The sequence below is a fragment of the Amaranthus tricolor genome, chromosome 4, assembly GCF_026212465.1.
Source record: "Amaranthus tricolor cultivar Red isolate AtriRed21 chromosome 4, ASM2621246v1, whole genome shotgun sequence".
Taxonomy (NCBI): Eukaryota; Viridiplantae; Streptophyta; class Magnoliopsida; order Caryophyllales; family Amaranthaceae; genus Amaranthus; species Amaranthus tricolor.
In genome coordinates this window covers 16,873,084-16,893,758 of record NC_080050.1, presented here as the reverse complement: position 1 = coordinate 16,893,758, position 20,675 = coordinate 16,873,084, and the positions used below count along the sequence as shown (strand labels likewise).

Sequence of the window (20,675 nt, the reverse complement as noted above, 5' to 3'; positions counted from 1 at the left end):
CATTGTTATGTTATTATTTTTTAAAATTGCTTACGTGTCACTTCCTTAATAAAATTTTTTCATCTAAAACTCTATGATGATGTCATTGTTATTATAACTAATGTTTATATCTTTTACTTTTCACTTTTTCATCATGACTATAATATTATTCATATTGATTGTTTTTTTAATTTTCTAGTTCACATCATTTAATATTTAGAAAATCATATACTTTATTTATTTTTGACTTAATTTGATTAAAATAATACTAATAAATTAAATTTTTTTTAATTAATCATGAATAAGCATAATTTCTTTTCAACGACAATTAAATTAACATCATTTTGGTAAAAATTTCCTAATCCCCTTCATCTCATATTGTTGGTCGCCATTTTCATTAATTCTCCAAGCGGCATTTCCAGTAACCTCTGTTTGCACAATCATTCCCCTTTTCTCTCCCTTCCTTTCGGCAAATTAGAGTAAACCGCCAGAAAAATGGATCCACTACTTCCGATCGTACTTCTATCTACAATTCTTGGAGCCATCATCATGTTTCTCGTTTTCGGCAATTACTTCCGAAAGCAGAAATCTGAAGTTGAAGCACTTGCTAAAGCTGAGCCTCTTGATGGTGTGAACCCCAAGAAGTCATCGAAACCTAATCCTGCTTCGAAGAAGTCGCAATTTAAGCACCGTACTCATGCCGCTGAAAAGGTGATATGTTAAGGTTTTTGTTGAGCTGTGTTAATTTTTCCTTTTGCGTTGTTAATGTTTGATCTTGAGAATGTCATTGAAATTTTGTAGGAGCAAAATAAGAAGCATCATCCGTTGGATATTAATACATTGAAAGGTCACGGTGATTCAGTTGGTGGTTTGTGTTTCTCATCAGACGGAAAAAATTTAGCTACAGGTATATTGATTATGTTGAATTTGAAATTTGATTAAGAAATTAGTTTTTGTAGCAATGGATGACATATTGTTGCATAATTTTGATTCGGAATGTTAGCAGTTCTCAACTAATCTATACTGATAATGCTTATGAAGATAATTTCCGTGAAAAATGGTAATTGTGGTGAACAATATGTATGTAATGTTGTTAAAAACTTAATTCTCATTTGCGCATGTTTACGGTTCTCTTCTCCACAATGTTATTTCTTCACTATTTCTCATAACTATTAATTATTGAGTTTGTATCACATGGTGTTGGAAATGTACAACAACGACAATGTCAGAGTAATTTCAAAAGAGTGGAATTGGCTACTTGAACTAATGCATCAGCTTCAATGATCGCCCACATGAATTCTTATTCTTCATTCATTCCGATGCTCTACCATCTTAATTTGTAATTCTAAATCCCTCCTATCCTAATTTAAGTCATTTTCGGTCTATTTGGCCCTTTTATAAAGTTTCATAAGCTCTAACTTTCTATTTTCATTACCGGTTCGTTAATACCCCATCTTTGCACATGCCCAAGTCATCTTAAACGAATTTCTTTCATCTTTTCCTTAATATTTGCAACTTATGAAACCCCTTTTGTGTCTTCGTTTCAAATTTTATCGTTCAAGGTATCGCCACTCATCCATCAAAGTATTCACATTTCTGCTACTTTCATCTTTCTACTATGATCATTTCCAAAAGCCCAACATTCTGATCCATATAGTAGTGCAGGTTTAATGGTGGTATAATTAAACTTGTCTTTTAACTTTAAGAGCACACCTCGATAACATAATATTCCAGTAACCGCTCTCCATTTTGGCTATCCACACTTAATTCTACTGTTCACCTCTTGTTGGATGTTCCTACTACTCTGAAATATGAACAAAGTTAATCGAAGCATTTACTTGGAGCGATTTCTTTCTCTTCTAGCTTTCTCAATTGTGCTAAATTACACTCTATATACTATGTCTCGCTTCAACATAATTTGAAACCTCGTGATTTCAACTCTTGTCTTCATCGTTCTAACTTAGCATTCATCCCCTCCCTAGTCTCATCTACCAAAACAATATTTTCAACAAACACCATGCACCCAAGGTACGTCTCTTTGTATCAATCGAATTATCTCATTTAGGATATGCTGCAAAAAGAATAGGGCTTGTAGCCAAACCTTGATAAAGACCAATTGTGATTAGAAAATTCTCTGTTGCCCCTCCACATGTCCTAACATTTATCTTTACTTCTATATATATATATATATATATATATATATATATATACATATATATATATATATATATATATATATATATATATATATATATATATATATATATATATATATATATATATATATATATATATATATTGCATTGTATAAATGTATTTCTTGGAACACCGTTCTTTGTCATTACCTACCTATGTACTTCTCTTTGCACCTTGTCGTATGCTTTTTCCAAGTCAACCAAAACTATGTGCAGGTCCCTTTTTCTAGTCTTATAGTACTTCATCATTTATCTCATAAGATAATTTGCTTTCGTTATAGATCTACTTGGCATAAATCCAATCGATTCTCTTAAATGGAGTTATATTTCATACATATCTCTATCAATCTTTTCCTAATTCATAGCTCATGAGTTTAATTACTTGACAGCTTGAGAAATCTTAGACATTTCATTTATCTCATAAGAGTACTTCTTCGGTCATTAGGCATATTGTTTGTGCTTCAAATCTTCCTGAAAAGATTAGTTAACCAAGTCACTCTAATCACCCCTAAGCATCTCCATACCTCAATAGGTGTACCACCTGGACCAATCGCTTTCTTTAGGTTTATTTTCTTCAAAGTCTCCTCTGCCTCTTATTTTTTTATTATTAGTATAAATTCTCTATTTTCATCAAAAGGAGTGATTTTTTCCTTGTTCTCCATTAAATAGCTCATTAAAATATTCTTTCCGTCGATCCTTGATGTTCTCGTCCTAAACTAGACTATTGTTGTCCTTATCCTTAATACACTTGACTACACCTATGTCATTAGTTTTTGCTTCCCTCCTCTCTGTCATCCTATACATATCATTTTCTCATTCTTTAGAGTCTAGTTTGTTAAACACCTCTTTAAAAGCATTTAATTTTGCCTCACAAACAATCATTTTTGTCTTGGTTTTTATTTTCTTATATGTGGTTAATTTTTCCTCATTCTAGTATTTTCCTAATGCAAAATTAGAATTTTTATTTTCCTTGATAATTGTCTTGACCTCCTTATTCCACTATGTGTCCTTTTTTACCACGGATGTACCCTGATTCTCCCAGAATCTCCTTAGTTATTCTCTGTTTCTCATGATGTAAGTTTTCATTTTTATCCATGTATTCTTTGCATTTGAAGTCACCTCCCAATTAGATTTTTCAACAACTTTCTTGGCGAAAACTTTACTATTATCCTTTTTTAGTTTCCACCATTTAAATTTTTTTTTTTCTGTCTTTGGCTTTCTTCACCTTTGATCTTGCTTGAAGGTGAACATATACGATAAGGAATTTGTGTTAAGTGGCTACGCACTCTCTTGAGATAACCTTACAATTTAGGCAAATAGTAGTCAATATGAGTTGTGTTTACTTTAGTTTTAAAAGTCACCATATGCTGATCTCTCTTCTTAAACCATGTGTTAGTAACCAACAAATCACATGAGAGAGCAAAATCCAAAATGAATTATCCTTCTATTTCTCTAGTTCCATAGTCAAAGTCTATTTCCCTAGTTCCAACAAAATGTATTATCCTTACGTTCCTATTCAACTCACCTTCAATATGAAGCTTTTCATTCACTTGTATGTTTTGCACCATATCATCGAGATCCTTCCAAAATTTCCTTTTTAGAGTTAAAAATGATTGCGGATGGAGTTGTGGTCATAACCCGAATTCAGAAACTTACTTTCAAATTTAAGTTGTACTTGCATTTCTACCATTTACTATTAGCTATCAGTTGGTGTTGATGAAATGGATTATTTTCTCATTTTCGTACCTATCAAATTATTACATGTCAGTCATGTAAGCATCTACTTTACGTAATTATGAAAGCTTGTCTGTTTAATTTCACTTGGAGATCAAACTCATTTTCCGACCTTCAAGAAATTTTACTTGTTAAGAAATGAAAACGTAAAACATTGAATTTTTGGAGATGTATGTCTTGTGAGGAATGATTACCCAATGCAAACTTGTTTTGTGTTTAATGGTTTAAGGAAGGTATAGAGGAGTAGGGAAAAGAAGGGTAATGAAAGCAAATTAATTATCAAATTTCTAGTTTAATGGTAGAATCTCCACGATATTTTGGTAGTACTTAGGAGTATAAAATTATATAAATTTGCAAAGGAGCACTCTCTTTTCTAATGGTAATCTTGAAATCACCTTTTTTTAGCCAATATATTGATTGGCATTTGCACACTCGTACAATTGCTTCACTCACAAAGTCACAATTATACTTACGCATATTATATAATTTTGCTTTACTCACAAGAACAAATCAATCAAATTTGTACAACTTTGCTTCACTCACCAAATTGAATCAACAAATAATTTGAAAAAACTTCTAAACAAGAGCTCTAAAGATTATATCTTGTAGTTGTTAACTAACAGATGTTAGCTTAACTAGACTTGGTGACTTGCACAAACATCCCCAAGTTACCTCACAATTCACTTAGATGTTTCTGATTAGAATTAGACTTTTACTATTCAGTTTCTTATAAACAAGCGTTTAAAATTGAAATACTAATTATAGAATTCCACAATAGATGTAAAACGCCGAGCAGGAAAAGTCCTTTTGTTACACTAAGGCAATAAAAGAAAAAATATATTAGATAGTTTCCTAGCCCAAGTCTCGTGGTTAGAGTCATTTACCAGAAACTGAAAACTTCCTACTGAATCTCGTTTGAGAACCTTTGTTTCTAAAACTCTGTATTAACATTTCCAAAATTACGTTCCCCAACTGTTTTTTTCCTAAGCTCAAAAACCATTTATAATACCATAATCTCTTTTCTTTTCTTTTTTCTTATCTTTTATTTTTAGTCATTTTCTTTTCTTATCTATTCTACTCTTTTTCTATGGTAAAATAAAATTGTACCAACGTTTCCTACCTTTCCGTGACTCTAAAGTTAACGCTTATCATTTCAGTTTTCGCTTCTCCTTTTGAATCGAATTTTGTTTAAGGTAACATTGGTTAGAGCATATAGTTTGTCATGAGCTCCACCAAAGTGATTTATGAACCTAGCTTCACTTTCTTTAATTGTGTTTTTAAGTCATCAACAATACGGAACAATAAGAAATAGGAACTTCAATTTTTTGTCAACCTAATGATGCTAGCTTAAAAAATAGTAATACACATTTTGAAACCTAACAATGGCACTTATTAATTAGCTGAGGAAGTTACTAATTGATAAATTCAAATCTTATTTATTATTCTATGTGGGTGAAATTTTTATAATTCACATCCTAATTTAAGCTGTACAATTGACTTGACAAGACTATGACTTAGACTAATTTAACTCATTTGAGTTAACTAACGAATCCCAACTAAATCAGACTTGAGCAAACATCCGCTAGTTACCTCTCAATGTGCTTAAGAATCAAACTCTTAGTAATTTTTCTCTAATTTACAAAGTTCTTAAAATCACAGTAATAGACAATTGACAACTTAAGTCTTTAGCTAATTTATGGTTGCCACAAAGGAAGTGGAACCCGGGTAGGAATTTTTTTGGCTACATTATGACAAAATAAAGGCTCAAAGATGATTTGATCATTTGCCTAGCCCATTTCTTGTATAGATTTATATTTGTAGCACTAAGCTTCCCTTTGGCTCTTAACTGAATGTATGAACCATAACTAAATGCTCATGGACTTGAAATCTTGCACCCATTAATCTTTGTGCAGAATTGCTGGTTTCTCGTGTTTGCTTAGTTACTAGTAAGGAAATGTAGGGAAAAGATATTTGAGTAAAAAGTAGTGGAAAATTAAGAAGAGAAAAATTGTTTTTCCAGCTATATTCCTCAAAATTTGGGAGGAAAGTGTTGTGTAAACAGTTTAAGCTTTACCATCCCATCGCTTTCTTTGTATTCTAATGAAACCTAATTTTTTTCTATCAAAAAATTTGAAAAAGGCACCAATTTCTTATTCTTCCTAATAAATAAGGTGTAAAGAGTTGCATTTTGTCTTACTTTTAATATTTTTTCCACTTTTTCTTATTTCCCTTAAATGAATATAACGCATAGACTATAGAGTAAAAAAAAGGCCGCATTGCATCACATCGGTCGCGTTGTAAAAGTTTTCAAAACAAACGATCTTATGGTTTCGACCGATATTTAGGCGATATAATAATCGCATCTATCCCGTTACCGCATCAACGTTCCATTACCACTAAGGGTGTTCAAACCGGATACCAGATTGACCTGAATTCGGAAATTCGGGTATCTGGTTTTTCGGATACCTAAAAATGCGATCCGGTTCCAACTCGGACTAAACCGGGTATCCGGAATTATCCGGATTCCGGATACCCGGTTTAATCCTGGTCGGATCCGGATACCCAGTTTTATTAGAATCTTTTTTTTTATTATTTTTTTTGTCTTTTCTTCGTTCAACCACGCATTTTTATTTCTATTTTCATTATGAAATATTTGTTTATATAAAATTCAAATACTAACTCTCTAAAAATATTTAGCTTAACTAGTCATAAATGACAAACTAAAAAAATTAAAGAATAAAATTATTGTTCATTGGTTTAAATAAGGACAATCATAAAAGAAAAAGAATCTGCGGGAGAAAGAATTATATTAAGATTCAACTCAAGGTTAGCTTGAGAGATACTATCATCATTTTATTTACGAAAAAAGTGAAAAAAAAAACCGAAAACCGGATATCCTGTTTCCAAAAATATGTGATCCGGATCCCATTTTAATCTAGGTACCCGATTCGGATTATCCGATTTGCAAAAAACAGGTAAATTATCTGGTTTCGGAAACCTGATACCGAATTTTTCGGATCGGGTTTTTATGCACACTCCTAGTTACCGCGATCGTGACCGTTATCGCATTTTTACGCTATGATATAGGGTTATTTATTTTACGGAACATAGTCATTGATATAGGATATTAAAATGCCTTCACTTTTTTAACGGTGAAGCCAAATACTAACTACAACCAATTTGAGCCATGAATTTGAGGAAGATTTGATGGCTATACTTGTTTGTGATGGTCATTTTGTTATTATCTTTATCATTAATGAAATTATGAGATTAATACTCTAGAAGGAGGGCTGAATAGAGTATGACTTTTTTTAATTTGTATATGTGCATTATAAATATTTGTGTTCGTCAAGGACTTGAGTAAAATATGATATAAAAGCGGAATCAAATGAGAATACTATACACTTAGAGATAAATTACGCTCATCCCTAAAAGCATCTAAGAAGAAAATACTCTTATCTTCCCAGCCTCTTAGTAACACAACCTGCAGCCAAATTCATACTCATATTCTTGTGATCAATAAAGAGACTCTCACCATCACCACATTTGCATTCTCCTCAACAACCTTTGTAGTCTTTAACACCTAGACTTCCTATTCCTTGTCAACACCCAACTTCAATTAAGCCCCATCATCAAAACTTCGGTTACATACACCTTCTCCTCACCGAAGGATCTAACGATGCATAAGTAGTCAAATTACTTCAGAAAAAATTGCAAAGGGTAAAGGACATGGTCTTAAATCGATTGGAGTTGTCTAGATGACCTATTAAAAGCCGAGGAACATCTATCTCTAGAGTGTAGGTTACAAAGTCCATTAACCACAAGTTCTCTTCAATTACCATCTCCCTTGGATTAATTTTTGGTAGGGACCGTGTGATTATGTTGTTTAGGACCTTGCCCTCCACATCCACTGTGTGGGGATTGTAGGGCTTTTTGGAAGATCAAAGTTAGGTACAAAATATTCCTTCTCAGCACATTTCTTTGTACACGTCTTTGAAAGGGTATGCAAAAGAGTGTACAATCACAAATCTGCGCCAACATAGGTTCGTTAAAGGTAATGAATGTTCCTTTAATGTTAGAGGAGGTGAGACAAGTTGATTTGGTAATTACCTCTAGCTTTAAACTAAGTAGACGAGTTGTTAAGGGATACGAAACAATACCGTGGTTAATCAACTTCCATAATTTAGACTTTAATTTTCACTACATTTGAACTTGGATTTTTCAAAGAATTTTAAATCTAGTATATCAATTGAACTTATAGGTCGATTACAAAAGCCATTAAGAAAAGTATCTCTTGTTTTGTGGTTTCTAAACCAAGACCTTGATTAGTGATTTAGGGAAACTTCTAAGATAACCTTTGGAGATGCGTTTTGTGGAAATAATTGTTGAAGATCATTATTTACATGATGATCTATTGGCTTTCTTACTTTTGTAGAATTGCTGGAATCTCCTTCTAGTTGATAATCAATTAATTTTTCAACTCTTGTTGACATTCTTTTGCTTTCGGATTTTCTTTGGTTGAAACTGATTTCCTTTTTGGGCCATGGAGAAAAGATGTGGTTCGGGTTTTAAAGAAATCTTAGAGAAAATGACGATTGATTAAAAAGAGAGTAAAATAAGGAAGGTTAATTGAAAAAGCAATTCATAAAGAAAAAGGGTTTAAAAAAAGAAAGGACAATTTTGGAAAAAGATCGAAAATATTTAATTTGACTACTCAAGAGTTATAAGGGTAGCTTTCATCATGAGGGTGGGCTTAGAGATAGGTTAAAAAGGACGGCATGGTTGCTTAGGGAAGTTACCTATACATTTAATCTCATCCATTGAATTGAATGGTTCCCTAAGATAAAACTTTGAAAAAGGTAATTAATGCGGAAATACCAACTGGAATCTTTTTGAAATCCACCTAATTAAAACCATGTAAAATAACTTGAAAAAAAGCATGTTAAAATAGAAACCAACTAAACCATGAGCTGATTTAAAATTTTTATTTATAAAAAGAAATAAGTCTTAAAGACACTATATTTCATTGGTCTAAATGTAATACTTAGGCAACTAGGCGTAAGTTCTTGACAAAAATCATCAAGATCATGAGCTTAAGTACCCCCTATGCCAATGCTTATGGTCAAATTCAAGTGAGAATCAAGCTTAAATGAGAACCGTAAGAACCATAATCTCTTAAAAGTATTTTTTTGTCAAAAAGTAGCACTTTTTTTTTATGTAAATAGCAACGTTTTTTTTGTTAATTTGTTAGTATTTTTCTTGGATTTTTTATGGAGAAAAAAATATTTGTTTGAAAAGTTATACTTTTTTGCCAAAAAGTAACACATTTTTTTTGTGTACAAGGTAACACTTTTTGAGAGGTTCGAAAATGTTAATTTTTTTTCCTAAAATTTCCGTTTTGGGGTAAAAAATTTGTCAGGTTTAGTAACACATTTTTGTTAAAAAGTAACACCTTTTTATGTAAAACGCAACACTTTTTTTATTGTTTTTTTAATTTTTTTTCATTTTTTCTGAATTTTTTCTCAAAAGTAACAATTTTTTTGCTTTAAAGTAAATAGTTCTCACGATTGTGTTGGACAATTAACTTTATTAGAGTCATACATGTTTAATCTTAGATCTACAACACTTTAACTCAAAACGTCGTCATCATGTTCATTAAGTTCAGCACGAAACTTTCTTTTTATTATGGACATTATAGGTACACCTGAAGGATTTGAAATACAAATTGTATGGTTTTCTTCCTTTGAAAAGCTAATAAGGTGTCTTTTTCAAGATAGGTTGAATTAAATACATCTTTAAAATATAATTTGACGTGTTTATGGCTTCAGCCAAAAAAAACTAACAAATAATCTTCCAAAGCAATGCTTTAGACAAATCCTCTAGAGTACAATTCTTGTGATTCACAACTCCTCTTTGTATGATCACTGCGAACAACAATGTGTTCTTTTTTGATGATTTGAACTTCTTTGCATGATTTTGCAAATTCCGTTTCGTTTTTTATTTCTTAAGGAAATTGATAGATTAACAAAAGGACTCCAAATGGTCTTAAGACAAGAAAAGAAATGTGTTTGGCTTCGAGTATTCTAGATAGAAAGGTGGATATATGTTAGGCTATTTTTGGAGCTAAAATGTCGTGTGTTTTTAAGGTTCAAAACAATTTTTATGAAGATTAAGTAGAAAGAGTAATTAAGGATAAACCTAGAATACTCAACAAAATTATCAAAGATAAGATAATGCAAGAAAGGAACGCTTAATCTTGCTAGGGTGCAATGTTAATTTAAGGAACACTCGACTCATACTACAAATTAGAATATTTAAAACGCTCACAAACGCTCTAATTTCATCACCAATGAGATAAAGTCACAACTGACTAAACATTTAATGACGTGGTAATCAGTTTTAAATGGTGGGAATGTGAATGATTTTTGGTTTGAATTTTCATGATATATTCATGTTATTTCCATGGTAATGATAGTTTGATCATAAGAGAAGATCTTTGTTGATAATATTCATCACCACCTAATACCACTTTTTCAAATGGTAATGCATTAGAATGAGTTCTATGAAGAAATTGAGATTGTTGATGGAAAATAAGCATGACCGTTAAACGTTTCAAGAGATATTTTTACCAAAGTTACACTAGCTTTCTAGTACCATTCCCACCATTTAGTATTGATTACCAAACGTGCCATAAAACTTAATACAAGTTCTTGAATTACAAAGAAAATCATTAGGATTTAGGATCTTATTTCATGCCAAAAATACCCTTATATAGGGTTGAATTAAAAATTAAGAAATGCGAAAAAAAAAACTGAAATAACATTGTACAAAATGAATCCTAAGTGCTTGAAATAGAAACAAGCTACAAAAACAATAAAATTGCTACCACTTAAAAGAAAAGCATTGTTTTTCCATCTTAAGACACTACCTTTAATTCTCAAAAAATTCCCTATTAATTCAGGAATAAACGCTCTTGAAATTCAGCCATTGATTTCATTTGATTAATTCTCCATTGTTGATGCTTCATAAATCTGTTGCTTTTACAGCCATATGTTTTAAAAAAGAAAGCCGTTGATGCTCTTGTTGATAACTTATTAGAATGTTGTCCGACAGTTATGCTTGGAAGAGTAAAAACGTTTGAAATCAGCCTCAATATTGCTGTTTACATCCTTCCTAATTCTGCCTTTAATTCAGCCTTTGTTCTTGTTTTTGAATGGTTTTATTAAGGAAATAGTCTGTAATTAATTTCCATGTATAAATGCTGTATTAATCGAGGAAATTAGTTAGCAAGTTTCCGTAGCAAGTGTCGTGTGACTATGCTTAATTTTAGTAGTGCAAATTGCTTGCAGCTTCTTTAAGATAATTCAACACTCATCAATCAAGCAAACTCTTAATTGCACCTAGTGCACGCACCAAATCAGCTTATAACCTTGATAAATTAGCATAATGGATGAGCAATAAATGATCACAAGAAATCAGTTTGAATGTGCTTTGAAAACCTTCAAGTATTCTACATTTAAATTATTAATTTCTAAACAACTAATCCCTTCTTGCATTTTGATGGATGAACTTTAAGTGATTTTAACCTTCAATCTCCTTACCAAAGTCGAGTAGCACAAGTCAAAGCAAGACTTGAATAAAAGAATCAAAAGATGACTCTTCAGAAGGTTTTGTTAAAAACACTTCTTTGGACATACTTCCACTTATATTTTCGAACAGGCTTGACTTGATTTCACGACATCCGTAGTTTTAAAGTTGACCATGATGGATTATACATCAAAAATCCATGTAAAAAGCGAGAATAATCATCCACTGTAACTAGGATTTATTTTCCCTTAGGTGATTTAATACTCATAGGACCACGTAGATCAATGTGTAAAAGTTCAATAGGTCGAGATGTGCTTACTTTTTTCTTGGATTTGAAAGAACCTCTAGTTTGCATACCTATTATTCAAATTTTGCGAATTTCTATTTCATTAATTAAAGTTGTTGGCAGTTCAGATGCAAGCTTCTTTATGGTATGCATATTGACATGTCTAAATCTTCAGTGCCAAAGTCTAGATTCATCAATCACTATCCTAAGACATTACAAACTAGTATTTTTGATAGACATTATCATTTCTAGGTGCAGTAAGTATAATCTCACCAGTCACTAGGTTCTTGACCACACGTTTGTCTTTACCTGTATCACATATTTGAAATATACTTAGCGATTTAATGTTAAGTCCACCTAGCAGAGGACACCATAAATTGATTTAAAAGAATCATTACCAATTTTACCAATTCCAATAATGTCACAATTTGCTTTATCTTCTATGTAATTGTTCAACTATTTTGTTCTTTAAGTTCAGAGAATAAAGATGATTTTCCACTCATATGTTGAGAGCGTCCACTATACAAAATCCTCTTTTGATCTTTAGCTTTGTCCTACAAAATCCTTTATTTTTGTTCATATTCTGGGTATATATGGTGGTCTAGTCCTTTTTGGAATCTTATTTGTTTAATTTGGTCGTGCAACATTACAGGATAAGAGTTTGTGATAATACGAAGTTTATTTCTACTATATGAACAAGTAAGCTTAGTATGAACCCAAGTAGGTTCTCTCCAATGATCATAAGCCTTTACAAAAGTACTTTTGTTTTTAGATGGTAAAGGTATATCAAAGCCTAAAGCACTTTGTTAAGCGATAATTTGTGATTTCTTAGCATTTTGTTGAAATTATCTTTGATTGAGTAAGTCTTACAAGAGAGTCATGCTATGTCTTACATTTAGAAAGCAAGTTTTGTTTTTCAGTCTCTAAACAATGTACATAGTGATTTAAAGACCTGAGCTTTTTCTTTAAAAGAATAGTTTTCATCTGTTAAGGTCTTAACCTTCTAGTCATAGGATGACTATAGGGTCTTGAACCCAACTGCAAAACTCTTTTTAAGAACATTAGCTTGAGTTGCAAGAGTTTATTGATATGTCTTAAGATCGTTAAGTTGCTTGCTCAAATCTTTTAAAGAGTGTTTTGCTGTTTTAATAAATCGTCACTCAGTTAATTGGTCCTATTTTCCTATTGTAGATACTTATCTTCATCTCCTTGACTTGACTGATACCTTTTTATGTGACATTTAATTTGTCTACTTTTCCTTTCATTGAGTTGCATGATGATATACGATCATTTCATGGAACTGAGAGCACATTAAAGAATGATTAATAGCACTGTAATTCTTGGATACATGTTCAACATCCGTTTGTGTAACTCAATTATAGCTTTAAGTACGTCAACACCTTATGAGTCTTTCTTCATTGGAATGAAGGGACCTTATTTGACAATATCTCAAATTGAATATCTTGATGTAAGAAAAGCATTTTCATCAAGTTGCTCCAGTGAACAAATTTATGACCATTTAAATAAGGAGGTGGAGACACACGGCCATACATCGAATCATCTCTCACAGGATCCACTTCTCATAGCTTGCTAAATCTCTTGAAATTATTGAGTCAAGGCTTTGATACCAATTGCAGAATCGTTAATGAAACTATGTAATATACTCTAGAAGAAGGGGCTGAATAAAGTGTGATTTTTTTTATCAAATTGTTTGTTAAGATTCCAAATTCTTGTGTTTTTCGGGGACTTGATTAAAACAGAATATAAATGCGAAATTAAATGAGACAAAACAAATGAGTTTTTTACGAAGTTCCCACTAATGGTTAATCTCCGCCTAGTGTTATCCAACACTTAGGATTTCAACTCCATACCTTTTTATACTTCTCATCACTTATGAGCCTATTACACTTAAAGAGAAGTTATGCTTATCCCTAAAAGCAACTAAGAAGAAAATACTTTTATCTTTCTAAACACTTAGTAGCACAACCTGCTACCAAATACAGACAATTCAGACTCAAACTCCTGTGACTAATAAAAAGACTTTAGACTTAACATAGACTATGTAAGCTTAACCTCAAAAAACAATACTGAGATGTGTTTGATCGTGGTAACTTTAAAGATAAAGTTTGTTGGTCTAGGAATCGAAATGTGACTTTAAGAAAATAATACAATTGTCTCTTTTTATTACAACTCAATCTAATAACAAGACTTTTATGAATACTAAAATTCTAAGCACTTTTGTCAATTTTGTCTCGGATGATTTATCAGCTTGATGGTTGAGGGAGTTGTTGTCATGCATGTTGTTTTTTATCTCTTGTTGAATTGGTGCTTCCGTCAATTGGTAAAATCTTCAATGGGTAAATTGCAATTTGCATTTAAGAATAATTCAAATTTTAAACCGTTTGAATAATTCCTCTCTTGTAAATAGTACCTGTATAACAAACAACATATAACATAAATTATATTATTTCTAACCTAGATTCTAACTTAGATTTAACCCAAAAATAACCAGTTCATATATTCAAATATGTTTAAATTTTTAAATTCAAACTTCATTGGTTATAGACTAATTCTACTCCTAAAAAATAAGGATTCAGGTTTCTGACCTAATATTACAAATTGAGATTCAAATATCAAATCCCTAAAGTCTAGCAAATAGGTTTCTTACTAAATCTAACAAAATAAATTAAATCTAAATAAATATACTGACTTTAAAATTTTATCTAACATTATTTTAGACCTATTATCTAATCTGATCTATATTGACTCTCATCATACTAGTTTATAACGAATTAAAACAATTAAACCGACACAGTTTTTTTTAATCTCTAATGGTCTTTTGTTGTTCTACAGCTTGCATGGATGGTGTTGTCCGTGTTTTCAGGCTGGAAGATATTTCTAGTAAGAGCTTCAAGTATGTATTCACTAGTAATCATTACTTCCTGTTGGTTGCTTCAACAATGGTGGATGGTGTAGGCTTTAAGATAGGGTTTTCTAATTCACTATTTTCATGTATTAATTCCAGGTTCTTGCGTATTAATATGCCAGCTGGAAACCAACCAGTAGCTGTTGCATTTTTAGAGGATGATTCATCAGTTGTAGTGGCTAGCCAAGCTCTTTCAGGTGCCTCGCTTCATATGTATGCAGAGGAGAAGGGAAAATCTTCTGGTGGAGGTAAACAGCAAGACAAGCTTCCTCTTCCTGAAATTAAATGGGAACATAACAAAGTCCATGACAAGCATGGAATATTGAACCTCTTTGGGACTACTGCAAGCTATGGAAGTGCTGACGGGAGCGCTGTCATAGCTTCCTGTTCAGAAGGTAGTCATATGATTTTCATAGCCTTAGTATTTTGTGTTTTCATTTCTTTTTCTGTTAATTGATGGTGTAGAACTACTATTATAAAGTTACCCAATTTTTATTGCAACAGGGACTAGCAACTAGTAAGCTGTAGGGAGGTGATATGTGCATCTTATGTGACCTAATGTGAAGCGTCTGAACTTTGAGACTGATAGAGATACAGTTCACATAAGAACAGCAAAAAAAAAAAAGAATTTTCAACAAAAGAAATAGTGAAGTTAAATTTTTGACGTACAACTATAATATGGAAGTAATAAAGTATATTTAAAGATATATCAGGCTCTCATATAAGCCTCCCAGTAATATTGCCAATGTGCCTCAATTTTCAAATTCTAATCTCATAGACAAAGCTTTAATTGTCCCACAGATCTCTGTTGCCTATAGATTATAATTTTGGTTTCAATGTGATTGTGATAATTGTCGCTGTGATATGGTTGTCGACTGCCAACTATTGGCCAAAATCATGATTCATGAGATATCTCTCGAACTGATCTAAAATATGATATTTTTTTCATCTTTACGATGCATTTAATATTTTTTCGGTAAATTTGAAAATCTTTACAGAATTAGCCAGGTGAATGCAACCTTGTTTTTTCCATATATTTTTTTCTTGTTACATTATCTTTCTTTTTTTGTTGCTTGTTGTATGCAAGCTTAGTCCCTAATGGTTGCACGCAAACTAAGGCAAAGGAGAGTGATCAAAGGAGATGTGGAATGGGGTATTAGGGGCATAATGTCAGGAGGATTGTAGGATTAAGGCTAGGATGGTTGTTGTATGTGGAAATGAATGTGAGGCAGTTTGGAAAAGATAAATCTTGTGGATTGAACTATGATATGAAGATGGAAAAAATTAAGGAAGAGTGATACTTGGGATGGTTTTTGGACAAACATAAGGTTTTTCTTTGTAACTTGAATTATGGTAGGGAAAATGGCTAGAATTGAGTTTGAATGGGAAAGCAAGGAAATGAGTATGGTTGCTACAGGTACACCACAATCCTACTCAAGTAGGGGTCGATTCAAGGGGAATGTAGAGAGGATAAATGGCGACTTTAAGGCTTAATGATGCAGTTACACCACACTAAGCATCAAAGGCTGCTAAGATCACATGAGTTTCCAAACTCACAAAGCAAAGAAACTTTCTAACTTAAATTCCAATCCAAGAATTCAAGAGAGACAAAAGAAGAACAAAGTTCAAGGTATAGATTAATTCTTCAACTAGCTGAAAATGACTACAAACACAACTATTTATAAGAGTACATAGCATAGGAGGAAATCATAATTTATATCCTAATTGTAGTGTTGATTGAGAACTGATGACTTGTGATTGTAAGTGGATCAATGACTTCAAGAAATGACCCCCCTCTCCATGCGGTTTTAGTTTTGATCATAATAAAGCTTTTACAATAATCCTCCATGATCTCAAGGCTTAACTTCCCACTTGCACCTTAACTTCCTTTGACTTGTAACTTCCAGACGTTGGTTTCAATGTTTTATAGCCATTGATCATTTGCTGATTAGTAAATGCCCCACTTTTCCCTTGTAACCCATGATTGAGAGGTTAAGAAACCACCTTTTGTGACTCTTGTACATGCTCTCATACCCCTCACAACTTGTTGATTAAACCGCCCACCTTCTCTTGTAACTTTCCATCTCTTCTTGTAATAACCTGCTGGACGCCTCCCTTACAACTTCCCATCTCTTCTTGCAATAACCTATTGGATGCCAACTACTCGTACCCACTCTTGAGGTACTTGGACTTTCAGCTCATAATGTTTAGCTTGGGTAGCTTTGCTTGCTTGACTTGTAGTAGACTTGGTTGCTCTTGCTTGACTTGGACGTGTAAATATCCTTTGCTGCTCCTTGCGTTGTTCCATCTTTCATATAAAGTTCTAATTAAGCTAAACCTATATTTGAGTCTTAGGTTTACGTAAATAGTTTTAAAAGTTAAAACTTACATACGTAAGTTTTAAACACACAAATTTCAAATACACAAATAAAAGTCTCTTTGAAACAAATATTTAACTTGAGAATGATTGAATGGATTGAATGGATCCTTGGCTTGGACTTGATGGATATGAACTTGGACTTGGACTTAAAGTTGAGGGTAGAACGTCATAGCTAACATTGTTTTTTTAGGATTTTGATTTTTATTACGATTTATGCTTTGAAATTTCAGCTCAGCATTTTAAAATCTTATAGGTGATGTAATTATAATTGAATATCTGTGAATTTTGTGATATAGAATATCCGTGAATTTTGTGATTATAATGCTGTTTGGAAAATGTGAAATGAAAATCGTAGTTGATTGATTATGTTATTAGTGATAAGTAGGTTGACTTAGTTGAATTTTAGATCACTGGTGTATGATTTGGAAGGCTATCTTATTTTCTGTTTCATATCGTCCAAGAAAATAATAATAAACTTCCAGTTGCTCCTCTGCCTTTCATGTCCATTCATTCTCTCAATTCTCCTGCATTTTCCCCATTTTGTATTCTTTTTCTTAGTTTTTGCCATCTCAACTTGTTGGATCTCATCCCTTTCAGCTGATTTCTTCTCTTTATGCCTTACGTCTTTTTTTACTACCTTTCCCTTGCAACGTATTATAAAGTTATAATTATAATAAGAGACAGTCTTCATCTTTCTTTTCCCTCCTGTCATCTCAAAGAATACATTTGTTTTTGTCATTATTCACTATACTTCTGTTGGCTCTTACATGGTAATATTTGTTTCCAGCCACTGAAATTAAGCTTTGGCATGGGAAAACCGGAAGGCTATTAGGCACTGTTGATACTAACCAACTGAAAAACCACATGGCTGTCATATCTCCAAATGGACGTTTTTTGGCTGCTGCAGCATTTACAGCTGATGTGAAGGTGGGTGGCTCTTTAGAATGCTTGATGCTTAAATGAACTATTACACTTTCACTTCCAGATTCTAATTCTTGATTGCTGCCTTAGTACTTGTATCTGAGGTGAATGTATGTTTAGCATTGCTCCTTTAGGTTTTATTTTATTTAATTTTTTCTTTAAAAAAAATGTTGATGGCTTATTCTGATCTTGCAGTGCATTATGCTAAGAAGGATGTTTTTGAGTTTGTATTACTACCTTTTCAATGCAATATCTGCAAGCCTTTTAACGCTTAAGTGAATGCTTTTCAGTTCCTTGCTTATGAGGGGTTCCTGTCTCTGAGTAGCACATTGTCATTATGACTTCTACTAATTTGATTTTCATGCCATCATCTCTGATCTCATGCTCCACTGAGGGCCAGGCCTAACTAATTTGTTTTCTGCAGATATGGGAGATCATTTACTTGAAGGATGGTTCTGTTAAGGAGATAAATAAGGCCATGCAGCTCAAGGGACACAAGGTTACTCTTCTTTATCGCTTTTTTGCCCATTGCTTCAATGACTTTACTAAAATCCTTGTGTTTTTGTGGGGAAAAGGAGTATTAGTTGCATCCTTTTGAGCACGATTAGATCCAATTACATTTAAAATGTGGGCAATCATTTAGATTCCTTGATATGATGTTGGACATATCATCATGATTTGAGTAGTTTTGTGGATGGATGCTAAATCTCTAATGCTGGTTTTGCAATTCGTTATTAGCAATCATTGGTTATTATTCCTTTTGAAGACCACTCTATATGCTGCTGACCTTTTTTTATTTTTGTTCTTTCATGCTCTCAGAGTGCAGTAACTTGTTTATGCTTTACTCCAAACTCAGATCAAGTGATAACAGCATCCAAGGATGGCACCCTTAAAGTATGGAATATCAATGGTGGGTAGTTTTCTTTCCTTTTCTTTCCTACAAATCATTACTAAGTTGCAATTGATGATGCCTTGATGTCTACTCTTTTATTCTAATGAATAGTACTCACAATAGAGAGTTGAAGTAAGGCCATGGGTACTTTTCCGCGACTTAGTTGTATGCATCAGTTCCAGTTGGGATATAAGAATCGAGGATTATAAATAAATTTTGTTTTTAATAGTGTAGTTATTTTCTTTGGTGGGTATTTAATACATCTTGTATGTTTTTTCAGTTCGTTATCACATGGATGAGGATCCTAAGATTTTGAGAGGATTTCCAATTCCTCTTCAAGATTCAAAAGGTGCAATTTTACATTATGATCATCTTAGTTTGTCTCCTGATGGAAAGATACTTGCTGCTACTCATGGTTCCACTTTGCAATGGCTGTGTATCGAGACTGGAAAGATTTTGGATACGGCTGAAAAGGCTCATGACGGTTAGTTTGTTCTTTCGAGGGAAATTATAGATTGCGATGTGGTTTTCTTTATGTGATTGTTTCATTTATGGTCACTGTGAACTGAACTTCTGAATACTGAACTAAACTTCTGAAAATGTCTTGCGCAGGTAATATTACATGGATTACATGGGCACCCAAAACCCTTTCTGTTGGTATGTTTCTTAATTCAAATTCTTAGGTTTTCTTCAGAGCACCTGATATGAAACCCGTATCAGATAAAATCAGGATGATCATTTGTTTACAGTTTTTCTTGCAGTGAACTCAGAATCCTTCATCTTGGGAACGTCTGGAGTTGACAAGAAAGTTAAGTTATGGCTGGCTCCTCCAATTCATTCATGATGAAGAACAAAGTCACGTTATACAGTGCTAATGGCTGGAAAAGCATTTCGGTCGTGGCTTTCCTCAGATCATGCTGGAAGTTCTGCAATTTTGTAGTCGCTTGTTGCGCTGCTTGTTCATCAACGCTAACTTCTCTATGTTGTGTAACTTCATATTCTCCCTTTAGCTAAATTATGAAAGATCGAGTGATATGGACCAGAATATCAGAGAATTAGCTTTTATGGGTTAATGATAACTTTCAAAATAGTTTCACATACTAGAAATTGGAAATGTCTGAAATTTACAGGGATCTCACTCAAGATTTAGGATACTCTAAAGAGTAAATTGAGTTTTGGTTATGGACATTGTGCTTCACTGTATGGAACTTTTGAATTAAACAAGTCTTTTAGTAGAAAAATTAAAATACAAGATTAAGTTAGAAATTAATTTTTAAAATAAGCATTTTTTTTGTCAGAGCATATTGTTAGGGATTTTTTGATGCTACTAACAAGGAACAAGATACAAGCTAATCAAAATAGTCAACATCTTCTTTGCTCTTTACTAACATCGAACAAAGGAAAGTTAATAAAACAAAATTGTCTTTCATTTCTTTGTTGTTACTAAATTTTGTTTTTTGGATACTCACTAAACTAAGCAAGTAAATAACTAGAAATTGCATAAAGTAAAGATTTAATAACAAATTTAAAGTTAGTTGAATAACAAATTCAAAGTCTCCTTTTACTATTTTGGCCAATTTTCAATTTACCCATTTCAAATAATAATAATAATATAATAATAATAATAATAAGTCTTCGATATTATTTATCATCAGTATGGAATATTTTGTCATTTATAGGGTTTTACTTGTAAGAGTAAAGGTTTTAAGTTTTACCCAAGATGTAAAAATAAAGAATTTGAATCAGCCCTGGATGTTGCTCCTTTGAATTGTAGT

General features: G+C 32.4%; 1 protein-coding gene across 2 annotated transcripts; it reads left to right on the top strand.

Moving 5' to 3' along the window:
* The first annotated feature begins 311 nt into the window (after positions 1-311).
* Positions 312-20,300, top strand: LOC130809685 (uncharacterized). Of its 2 annotated transcripts, none has more exons than XM_057675452.1 (10): positions 312-690; positions 781-886; positions 14,635-14,695; positions 14,807-15,102; positions 17,875-18,014; positions 18,433-18,507; positions 18,828-18,918; positions 19,181-19,384; positions 19,513-19,557; positions 19,662-20,300. In XM_057675452.1, exons 1-10 carry the CDS (start codon positions 475-477, stop codon positions 19,742-19,744), a joined length of 1,317 nt encoding a protein of 438 aa, XP_057531435.1. In that variant the 5' UTR covers positions 312-474; the 3' UTR covers positions 19,745-20,300. The 2 variants fall into 2 exon arrangements, with proteins under 2 accessions (XP_057531435.1, XP_057531434.1); XM_057675451.1 differs by having other exon boundaries at positions 328-690; positions 19,650-20,300.
* The last annotated feature ends 375 nt before the right edge of the window (positions 20,301-20,675 follow it).